Raw genomic sequence first — 11778 nt, 5'->3', positions numbered from 1 at the left:
TTCATCCAATCAACAAAGAAAGGTCAGTTATCTCATGGATCAGAAGCACTAAAACCTTTAGATTCATTAATGTGAATACAAATCAGCCATACCATGGTAATTGTAGCAAATATTATTTGATGTGCATGAAGAGAGGTCTGTCATGACATTATCACAGCAGTCATCTGAACATTTAGATGAGTTTCTTGGTCTACTGGCTGCAGCTAATGTAGAAGGATTTATAATAAATAGCTAAAAAAGCTGTATGAATTACAATAAATCACACTTTTATTGACCAATCAACCCAAACTAAATATGAATTCATTCACCATTAATTCAACCTAATGTAAATGATAAAGCCCAGTGATAAAGATGTAAAGAATTCCTGAACAGGTATAAACCATACTAGAGCATGAAGCCACAAAAGGCCGACTACGAAATGGGAAAGCATGAGGTGTTAAACACAGAAAAGCTTGGGGCAGCCAGGTCAGATTTTATGGCTTTTAATAATCCAACCTAAAAGCGTAGTGTTTCCACAGTTACTACTGAGAACAATGGCAGAGCATTTAATGGGATTTCACATTAAATTAGGAGAGGCCAGCTGCTGTCATTCGTGATGGCTGTGGTTCTCCACCAGTAAACACTGCCCAGTAGGATCTCCAGTGGAAAGTGTCTGGAACTCAATCAGGACAAACACATGAACCAAAATAACAACAGTTTTTGTTCACTGGCAGTTTAAATGCAAGGGTACACTTTGATATTATAATGAGCCACTAGTGAAGAAGATAAGGCATGACAGGTTTTTGGAAATTGTGTGTAAAGAAATTGCTTGTGGGGTAATTAAACATAAAATGCATAAACCCCAAGGGACAATGTTTGCATATGTATCCAGCAATTAAAAATCTCCTGAATGCAGACAGGGCCGTGCCTAAAGGTATTGTGGGTTTTGTGTTAATCTCAGAGCGAATCAGTGTGATTGACGCAGAGTTGGAGGGGATGCTGCACTGCCTGTCACTCTTAATATGCAGACTGAGAGGAACTGCCCCTTTTGTCAAGGTCATTTTGCAAGTGCACGCAAATGTAGCATGCCATGTACCTCAATGATAGGTGTCTGGGCACATTTACCATATTCTAAAATTAACATGCACGGCACTAAATGCTTATTCAATAGCTTCATTGTTACTGGAACAAGATGACTCAGAGCAAACCACTTCATTTTCAGCAAGCAAGGTTTAATAAATTATAATTTACATGCGCAAATTAAGTACAAAAATATTACAATAAAAAAAATATGAAATGCACAAATGTAACAGTTTGAATGCAACACAGTTTTGACTGTCAGGCAAATGTAACAGAACATTTAAAAGTACACTGATCGTTTTCTGATTGAAAGAGGCTTTGAATTTCCCCTAAAGAAGACTTCTAAAACAGCTGAAAAGGCAAAAAAGACAGGATCAGTCAAAGATAATTACAAAGGTTCAGAAAAGATACAGTAGTCTATTTCACATCCAGGTATACAATGTTTCACAAAAATAATTGCCCAATGGGCAACCGGGCAGGAGAGACTGTAAATCTACAGGACAAATAGCAGAGTAACTATAGCTGGGTTTCCATTCAATTGCTGACAGATTTACATGCGAATATGCTAAAATACGCAAAAAACAATATGCACATTTTCCCACCAGAGATGTTTTTCCATCAAATTTACTTATTGTGGATAAAAGGCAGTGCGTGATGACGTAGTGCACATAAAAATACCTGCATGCTTTCCCAACGAGTCATAGTGGGAGGACCACACAACTTGTCATCGCATGACTCCAAGTTTACTTCGATATGATGGTTATTATATCAATATTTGCACATAAAAGCGTTTCCACCGACATTTCTCACATAATTAATTTTACCGACACAAAATGATCCCACCTTGTCTAGCGTATTTTGTTTTGTTGACATTTGGCAAGTTTACCGACAAATGTTCTGTTTCCATCAGGCCTGTCAGTAAATGTTTTATCCGACATGTACTTTACGCGCATTAAAAGGTTGAATGGAAACCTGGTTAATGTTTCACAATCTTCATCACATGCTAGGTTACCGCTACAAAGTTAAACAAAATAAAGACACAGACAAAATCTGGTCCATCAGTGTTCTACACAAGCCCCGACAAAAATGGGGAGACAGACATGCAAGTTTAAGGTACATCATCATCCACACCCATTACAGGGGAAGAAAAAGTAAGGTTCAGCACTGCTCAACTGGGAGTGGAAACGGATGTATCTCAAATGTAATTACAAAGATTCCTTCATATGTAATACAAATGCAATACAAAGGTTCCTTCAAGTCTTTGCACAAAAAGGTGTTTAGACAGCATCAAGCTGTTTTACAAAAAATCTGGCTCTTTCCTTCCGTATCTTAGCAGAATGGATGTGTCTGTTTTCATAAGAGGATGTCTTCATTTTGGATGAGGAACTCCACCACCTGCCGTTGGTAGCGGATGTCGTTGAGTGCCGTCATGGCGTCCAGGTTGGGGGCACGCAGGAGAGTGGGCCCGAAAATAATGCCCAGGTTCTCCGCATTCATCAGGTTGTCCTTTTCATTCAACGTTACCCTGAAGAAGAGACACATCAAGGACAGACAATTAACAGCTGAATGTTGAAAACCCAATGAAAATGAAAATCTGATCATTCAATTACAACCATGTCTCAGACACACAAACATGATCTTACGTATCACCAGGGTAGCGAATCGCTTTGTTGAGAAGCTCACCTCTTTAAATGGGCCATGAGGTACCTCAGGGTTTCACTGTGTGCTACAGGCAACAGTTCCAGAGCCTCACGGAAGGCCTCTAGCCGCTTCTCTGGGTCTTCCAGCTCTGAGAAGCAAACAGAAGAGCGGCCACAAGACATGCTCTCAGAACCTCCGATATAAACATCTGTGCTCAATGGTTCTCACTGAAACTATTCACTAGCATGAAGAGATCAGAGTACAGTCAATATGTGCTGTTGTTGAACTCTATATAACTGACTACCAAACAATAGTCATTTTCTAAAACGGAACCATAAGAACTTCAATCGTAAAGGAGGATCTGATGCTTGTTTTATGTGGACTGCATGAAAGCACATTCTCCACTGAATGCCCAGGATTGTAAATAGCAACACATAAACAGTGGAAATGCGGTAAAGCACAGCAATGAAAACAATTTTTTCTTTTCTTTTTGCAGAATCATCTTTGAGAACTCAAAGAGCAAAAGGAAGAGCTGGATAAATGTTCACTGAACACTTCCATCACTTCCTTTCATGTTGAGGGATTTACATAATTAAACCACAGATATGAAAACGCACACCAATGGCATTTCTTCTTGCATGGTACATTCTCCATGGTGCTGGTGCGTGTCTGAAACAATTATGCATAGTTTTAACTGGCAGAGAAGAGGAAAAAGCTGCTTATGTTTGACTCACTTGCAGCCTCAATGAACCTGGGGTAGGCGTCGTATGAGATGACAGGAATGGGTAAATCCCTGAGGTACAGTTTAAGTGCACCCGTGATGACATTGATATCTTCATAGGCATTGGCAGAGATGTCCGTCTTCTCACCATCTGTGAAGAGATAAAACACATTGTTAGACACGAGGAAAGAAATAGTTGGATGTGCATAAGACACTGTTACATTTTTCTCGCTGATTGAACTCAAGGACATTGAGCGTAGTGTGAAGTGAGGAATAAAGGGATCGTGTCACTGTGGGGGATGAAATCTAGGCTGCTTCTCTGGACTGGCCTGGCCTGTTTTACTCAGACTTTTCCTCAGTTCTACATCCAGAGCAGCCCATGGCCTAATTCTGCTGAGGATCTACATATCACAGTGTTGTGAGTTGGAATGACACTCTGTCATGGGTGATCTCCCACACACTGGTCTAGCTAAGGTTTAGCCCATAGCTCCAGGGTTCCCCCTGGTCCATCTCTAAACTCACACTGCACTGGGCAGAGAATGAGGCAGACTATGGGCAGAGAATGAGGCAGACTATTTCTAACTACATCTTTAACTGTAGTAGACAAATGAAGTTGGAGGTTTAATTATACGTTAAATTACATTTCGGTCAGCTACGGTTGTTGGACTAGTCTCATGATTTGCCATCCCCAGAGCTGGCCCATGGCCCTGGCTATATATCCTGTAAGTGGACCGTGTCAGGACAAGCCGTGCTCTCCCAGATGGAGATTAATCCCTCCTCAAATGTGTCACCTTCCCATTAATTCCAAATACTGTCTCTATAAACACATCACATGGTCAACATTTAGCTCAAAGATGACCTAAAACCATCACATTGAGTACACATGGAGGCGCTCAGTACTGTGAGAGGCACCCAAGGGGTTTGTTAACACCCGAACAGAATTATAGGATGTCAAAAGAAGACATACCTCTGTCAAATGTCGACTTGACATCTTCGACTGAATCGCTGAATCCAGATATTCTGTAGAGCCCTTCAGTCTTCAGCCCTATGACAGAGGGATAGAGAGGTTTAATAACAAATGCCGCATTTACATAACATAACATAGGACTGAAGTGGGCATCCAACACAGATTCAACTCAAGAGCAGAATAAATACAGCCAAATTCACCTTCAGCGGTGACCTTGGGCAACAGAAAACGTAATTAAGCTCTTCCATATGCATGAGAAATGTAAAATATCTACAATAGCACACAGGGAATAACATGGACAGATGCAAATAGTTTTCTGCATTATTGGATAAAATAATAAAGACATAAATCAAATATAGCATTAGTTACTGATGTAGATTACCGGGCTAGACAATAAGGTAGAAATGATGCTTCTACATCGTTGAGTGATTCAACTGGAATGCAATCAACTGAAGCAGCAGCAACACAGTAATCTATTCTCCATTACATGTCTACAATTACCTCCCATCAGCTCTCCACATCATATTAATGGAAAGGACCAACATTAAAATCATCCATCCTTACATTTCTGTTACCTGCACTAGATTGGGTTTTCCCTGAAAGGGAAAGAGGGAGTGCGATTTCTAAGAAGGGTGTGATTTTCAACTATTTCAATATGGCCATGGCTATCTATCTTCTGCTCACCTCTTGATTCTATTTCCTGTATGCACATGTCCACCACCATGGGTCGCTTGGTGTTGTGAGCTTTCACCAGGGTTGTTAGCTCACAGCTGTACACTTTCTTGACATGTTTCAAGTCCGGCACGCAGTTGCAGGGTACCATAGTGGAGCACTGCTTGTGCACGTTCAGGCCACAATCTGAAAGAAAACAGGAAGAGTAGAGTCAGAGTGGAGAACCTAAGAGGCATATCTTCCAATGATATCGTCCAATGACATCTTCCAGAGAAATAATAGACCAGAATTAACATTGAAGTGTAGCAAAATGAATAGCCTGCATCACCCAGATTGTTAATTTCATTTTTGTCGACTGGCTTGGTTTGTTTTTGCTTGCTAAGGCCTAAATGCTCTTGATCAATATTTGCAGTCAGAATGTCATTGGACCACTGGAGAATTCTCTCTTAGCTGATGACTTCACTCTTTGGTCAGCTGCCAGGGGTGTTATTGAAGTCACCTTGAACACTGGAGTGGAACACAGGTCCACAAACAATCCCTCATCCAGATGGCGTGCCATTCATGCATCAAAACAATTAATAACAAATTAAACAAAGGTTGGTCTTATAGCTACCAAATGTATATCTACCTAATTTATTCTGGATTTTACTATGTGGCTTGGTTTGTTTTTCATCAGCACAATAAAAATAATAATAACACAAATCGCAATGACCCAAACCTTTAAGACGTATTTTGTCACAGAGATTCGTATCACAACATGAACCTTATTTGTGTTCTTCTAAGCAGTGAATATGTAGTTTCAATGATCATCCCTAGTGATTTTGTCTTCAGTGCCAGTGAGTGGGGCCTGAGGCGCATCTGCCTGCCTCAGATTCAGAGCAGGTTTCACCTTGCAGGGAGCACAGTACAGCAGAGAGCCAACACAGCGACTCCTGCTCTGCTTTGTAACAGAGGCTTTTAGAGGGAATTAGAGGCGCACTGAAAACAATGTGGCCTGGAGGAGGGAGAGTCAGGCCTGCACGCTCCATTCTCCTCCAGAATCTGGGCTCGCACACAATGGCCGTGAAGGCAGCGATTCAGCCGCTGCGGGCTACACTAGACCTAGTTTCCCAGACTTAAATGGGCCAGCTCCTTCAAGCTTTAAGCAGTTCTCTGCCTTCTCCCAGTTTGGAAGAGGAACTTTGACAAAAATGTGTGCGTTATAGTATTCCAACTACATCTCGATATAAGCATTTTGTTCACTGAGGTTTTTTTCTATGAATATTTGGTGTTTCAGAGGAAATATGTCATAATAGTTGCTCCTCAAATATCAAATCATAAAAAAATCACAAAAAGGCACAAAAAGAGTATGATGTAGAGATATAGCTACACATATTTTGATTAGTATTGGCCCCAGAGAAATTCCAGAAGGCTTTATTCATATGCATTGATGCAGGAATGTAATTACCTTCAAGAGATGATTCTCTTAAGGGTATGAGACAGGCAGTGTAATAGAGGGCAGCCTCTCACCAGACACAGGGCTGTTAAACTGGTGTTGTGCATGTGAGCACACACACACACACACACACACACACACACACACACACACACACACACACACACACACACACACACACACACACACACACACACACACACACACACACACACACACACACACACACAGATGGCCCCTGGGTTCCAGGTGGGGTGGGAAAGCCCAGAGGGAGCCTGCAGACAGACACTGCTTTACTGCACTGTCAGCTCTATCGCCATGGCGAGGAGAAGACACTCCACTGAGGATGGGCTCTGCCCTGATTTGGCTAAAAGGGTCTGACACTGGAGGTGGGGTGAGGGGCTGGTCCCGCTGGTGGCCAATCAACACATTATCATGTTGTCTAACCTTTCCTGTGCCTGAGATCCCCAATGCTTCTCTATTTTACCATCTCTAATGGCAGCATTATATAGACAAACATATTGTTCTGTTGCTAGCTATTCTATGTTGTTTTCCACCATGCATAGAATGGGCTGTGTGACCTAGCTCTCTGGTTGTGGCTGCTGAATTTTAATGCGGTTGGAAATGGAGCTCCTTCCCAGCGCTCGGAGCCCCACTCCTCATTAAATAGACATGCCAGCTTTGTTTTTCTTCACGGGCATGATGGTATGAGGCTGGGGGGGCGTCCTCTGATGAGGAAATGTGGCACAACAAGCACTGGCAGGGGCTGACTTCCTGGCGCTCGCCCAAAATACTTCACACATACAGAAAGAAAAGGGAGCACATTTTTGGAATGCAAATTCAAACATCGCATGAGACTTCACTGTCCTAGATTCTGGTCGCCATGGCTTTAGTCTGAAGGAATGGCCAAAAAAAAATAAGGAAAATAAAAGCCACTTTTCATCCGATTGTCAGCTGCTTTCTAAAGCAACGCATAAATTATTCATGGGTCGGCTTCCACAGACATAAGTGTAGCTCACTTTGTCCCATCAATAATACATTAAACACAGACATCAGTCTATGTTACTGCCTTATTCAGGAATGATGAACACCTGAAAACTACTGCTTTATAGAAAACCATGATAAAACATCTATATTTTGGTGTGCCCAAATAACAACACCAGAAATTGCAGTGCACAGCTTTTGCTTTTAAGCCAATTAGTTAATCATTTCTAGAGATCAATAATATCGCAAAGCATGCAAGCACTGCAGCAATATGATCCCATGAAAGCCTTTTACATGCTAAATTCATGGTTGCCACAATTATTCTTTATTGTTGTTACCCTAGCATTATGAAAGCCTAATATCCGGTGATAAAAATGATATAAAATCACTAAAATACCTTAAATCAATTGAAAAATAACCACTTAGATGGTAACAAAATAATTTCATGACTATACTGTACATTCACTGTAAATGGCTGCTACACAACATCAGATCGTTATTGTTCACAGGGCAGCAAAATCACTCAGCTGCCCTGATTGGATAGATAGGCCTAGGAGTACGCGTGTTTAAAAATGGGAATCTATTCAGAGACCATCAAGTGAGAATTTCAGCATGAATCCACAGAGGCATTCTCAACCCCCCACTTCCACTGCAACTGGAGCACAGAGAGAGGACGCCAGTCTGAGTCTGGACGCCATTGTGCATTATGATAATGGACTGATCAATATATAGATTGCATATAGACTACATATAAGTCTGCCGTCGAGTGGAGAACAATTGCTTTGACCATAATGTGGGAATATGGGAGCTACATCAGTATAAAACATTAGCATTAAAGCTGGTCATTTGAACAGTGGTATAGTAACGCCATTAGCAAACTCATCAACTGTGCTGAAAGCACACTCATCAACTGAACCACTCATTCATTAGTACAGTAACACATCATTTGCTGTTAAAGCAAGGCATTCACATTAGTGAGAAGTACGTACTACAGTAAATCCTCCATATTGAGTCCCCATTTTACTCCATTACACAACTCCTCTAATCTGTTCCCAAATATTGGTGGGATTTTAGATTAAGGGACGCAATATGACACACACTTACACTCACATTAAAAACCAGGTTCCCCACACACTGGGGTGAGAAAAACATCAAAGTCCATTACATAACTAAAGAACAGCATGGTGTTCAGTAAAACCAGCTGCAGCTGTACAGTGGCTGTCTACTGTAAAGTATAGTACAGTACGTACCTGCACATTTGACTCCCTGAGCCGTCAGCCCCCACATGAAGTTGGCACAATATTCACACCAGTGAGGTCCCCGGAACGTGTGGACCTGGAGGATAGAAAGAGACAAAGAGAGAGGATGGTAGTCAGATGCTGCAGTCATGTACCACATGGGTACCACACCTTCCCCAGGTTGCCCTGGAGACACCACAATGCTGGCGTCTTAAACTAGACAGATTGTGTGTGTGTTGGAGATGAGGGGTGTTTAGAGCCCAGTCAAATCTGACAAGATGCCTAATTGAATAGTGTTGGTGGTGCAGAGCAGGGAGGATGGGTGGACACTGTTGATGCCGTGCCAGTGTAAGGGGGCATGTTGTCATGGAAATGTGCTACGGCAACGGGTTGCTCAAGCAGGGAAGGGAGCTCCCTCTCCGCCAGGTAACATAACAACAGCTCAGCCAATCAGGGGTGCCTGATCCAGACCTATGGGGAGGATGCAGAGCGGGATCCCTCTGAGGTGTTTTCCTACACGACGATGGGAATAATGGCCCTTTTAAGTGAGGTGAGAAATACTAGGACCATCACCAATACACTGTGTTAACTCATTATGGGATCAGGGATGGCATGAGAGGATTAGCAGTAAAACAGTCCATTACGGTATACAATGGAGAAGATGGTATCAAGGCTGATGAACTGTGAGTTCATCCGACTATACTATTGGCAGGATGGACTGGTTAGAATATATATTTGTGATTCACAGGAAAATAAAACCTTATTCTATTGAGTATTTAAAGAGCGACTGCCTTTAAAAAGCAACAAATCCCTTTGAAAATGGCCTATGTGGCATTTCATTTGTTCGTTTTTTTTGCCGAGGATGTTTTAGTTGTGCAATTTTACATCTAACTAAGGTGTTTGGTCCAGTATTTCTCAAGTAAAAAAAATATGTAAACAAAGTTGGGCTGCTGGGCAGGTCTGTCTCACTGTCTATGTTATTGGATAGAGAGCAATCACTGCAGCTGTTCACACCATGTTAGTGGGAAAATGGACATCGTCAAATCAAAACCCAACCTTCATTTGTCCGTTGTTACCCGATGTTCCAAACTCTGTTTTAGACGAGACTGACTTTATGACCAAAATCATCCTATTTACACTTTGTAGTCAATTTTGACACTAGAATAACTGTTTCTGACTCATATCGATGTCACATAGGCCATTTTCAAATAGATTCTTTGCTTTTTAAAGGCAGTCGCTCTTTACGTAGGAACAATGAAAATTGAATTAATTCATACAATTTAGCACTGGTTGTTGTGTCTGGCTATTTGGTGAATCTTTTCTCAAATTAATTTTTTTCCGTCATATTTTGTAATCATAACTTAAAAGAGATATCTTGGTTAGTGTGTACAAGGTTCAGGATAATTATTCATTAAAATGCTCTGTCAATAACTATTACACACTAACCATATCAGCCCAGATTGCTTCCTCTGAGGAGGGAGCTTGAAACATTTGTGCTAAATGCGTGACAGACCCTTAAAATAGTGAAACGGAGCATTCAGTATGGACTGCCTGGCATAGTAATACATACATAAATAAGGAGGGAAGCCGGAAGAATGAGTCCTGTGAGTGTCAGCAGTTCTAGAGTCTTTGAGGGAATGTTTCTGCCCCAGCTCCCCACTTCATTAACTTACCCAAACAAGCAGAGCAGAGCAGACCAGAGCAAGTCTGATGACTGGAGCCTAATGGGAATAACACTCCTCCACTGTTCCACCCCCCTTCATCGCCTAATCTTCCCATCTGGTGCTCAAACCAACAACAGTGGACCACAAACCGCCCAACAGATTTCCTTTTGAAAAAAGCTCAGTGGACAGACCCAAAACAGTCCTGTTCTCTCACGCTTTCTCTCGCCCCATAACCCCCTGAACAGGCATTCTGGTGGCCAACTGCCAGTATAGGAACCTAATACAAAAAAACGCCACCTGTCCACAACATGCTGAAAAATAAGCTATATTTTATAGTGGAATGGCATGACGAAGAGATGCAAATACTCTTCCTGTGGCAATTTGTGTCTCACCTTGAAGTTGTGGACTTTCACGTACTTGGGCGGCAGGCTGTTATCCTTCAGTGTGGCTTTGCGGACCAGCGAGGTGAGCTGTGAATAGGCAAACAGTTTGAGAGGCTGCCAGATAGTGGCTGGAGGTTTCTGGGGTCCTGAGATCCTCATCCCCAGAGCAGCAGCCAGTATGTCCTGCTGGTTGGCCTCCTGCTTGGCCTTGTGCACCAGGGACTTCTCTCCCTTCCGGACCTCGTAAGACTCCCTAGATGGCATTCTGACACTCAGGTTGACCAAATCAGATGAACAAGCAGCAAACCCTATAGAGCAGTCTAAAAAGTTAGAGGTCCTCTGGAGAAAAAATAAAAACGGGATGCTTAAAAACGGGATGCTTAGAACTAGTCTAAACTATGTAATATGAATTGCATTGCTCCAATTTGACAAGCTTAAACTTAGTGAAGAAACACACACAAAAAAAAAATTCTGAAAGATGTGTCCTCCTTTAAATCCTCTCACAGCAGAGAGAATTGGATGAACGATGCTCCAACGATGAGAGTGTCAAGTCCTGTGATGGTTGGAGTTGGATAGAGAAGAGAAGAAGCCTTGGGTGCTTATGTGTTCCCTGGGAATATGCAGATGAGCTGATGTTGTATTAATCCTCTTCTCCCTGTGCAGAGCTGATATAGTCTCTCTGGAACAGAGACAGCACAGTGTGTGCACTGTGGATGGATGCTGCCAGCACTACCAGAGTGAGGGGGAAGAGGATGGGGGAGGACCCAGTCAAAACGGATTAGATGGATCACACTGGCCAATCAGAGCGAGGCAGGAGCCTGCTCACGCTTCATCATTGCCGTTTCCCCGCCCCCACAACCCCCCTCTAAGATCCAATGCAGGAGAGCTTGTGTAGGAAGAGTCTGAGTGAGTGTGGGTTGATAATGAGTAATGAATGAGTAATGCATCATCACTGGGCTACTGCTGCCCACAGCTAATGACACCGGTGGGCCGTTGAAGAAAGTGCTATTTTCA

The 11778-nt window shown here is 42.3% G+C and overlaps 1 protein-coding gene across 1 annotated transcript; it reads right to left on the bottom strand.

Annotated features, from left to right (window-relative positions):
- Nucleotides 1-2128: 2128 nt before the first annotated feature.
- On the bottom strand, nt 2129-11496 carry LOC121552603 (N-chimaerin). The gene is made up of 7 exons (XM_041865566.1): nt 10774-11496; nt 8730-8814; nt 5073-5246; nt 4389-4466; nt 3435-3572; nt 2743-2848; nt 2129-2584 (listed from the first exon to the last, which is right to left on the bottom strand). The coding sequence occupies exons 1-7, from the start codon at nt 11026-11028 to the stop codon at nt 2413-2415; spliced, it is 1008 nt and encodes a 335-aa protein (XP_041721500.1). The 5' UTR covers nt 11029-11496; the 3' UTR covers nt 2129-2412.
- Nucleotides 11497-11778: the final 282 nt, after the last annotated feature.

Source organism: Coregonus clupeaformis, chromosome 4 (genome assembly GCF_020615455.1).
Source record: "Coregonus clupeaformis isolate EN_2021a chromosome 4, ASM2061545v1, whole genome shotgun sequence".
In the NCBI taxonomy this organism is placed as follows: domain Eukaryota; kingdom Metazoa; phylum Chordata; class Actinopteri; order Salmoniformes; family Salmonidae; genus Coregonus; species Coregonus clupeaformis.
This window is presented reverse-complemented; position numbering and strand designations above follow the sequence as displayed.

What these genes read in the sequence shown, in the direction of transcription:
- LOC121552603 (XM_041865566.1), bottom strand. Translation starts at nt 11,028, where the DNA reads ATGCCATCTAGGGAGTCTTACGAGGTCCGGAAGGGAGAGAAGTCCCTG. An exon ending in TCAGGGAGTCAAATGTGCAG is followed by an intron (nt 5,247 to 8,729) that starts GTACGTACTGTA and finishes GTTTTCTTTCAG; the next exon opens with ATTGTGGCCTGAACGTGCAC. An exon ending in CAAGTCGACATTTGACAGAG is followed by an intron (nt 3,573 to 4,388) that starts GTATGTCTTCTT and finishes ATCTCTTCACAG; the next exon opens with ATGGTGAGAAGACGGACATC.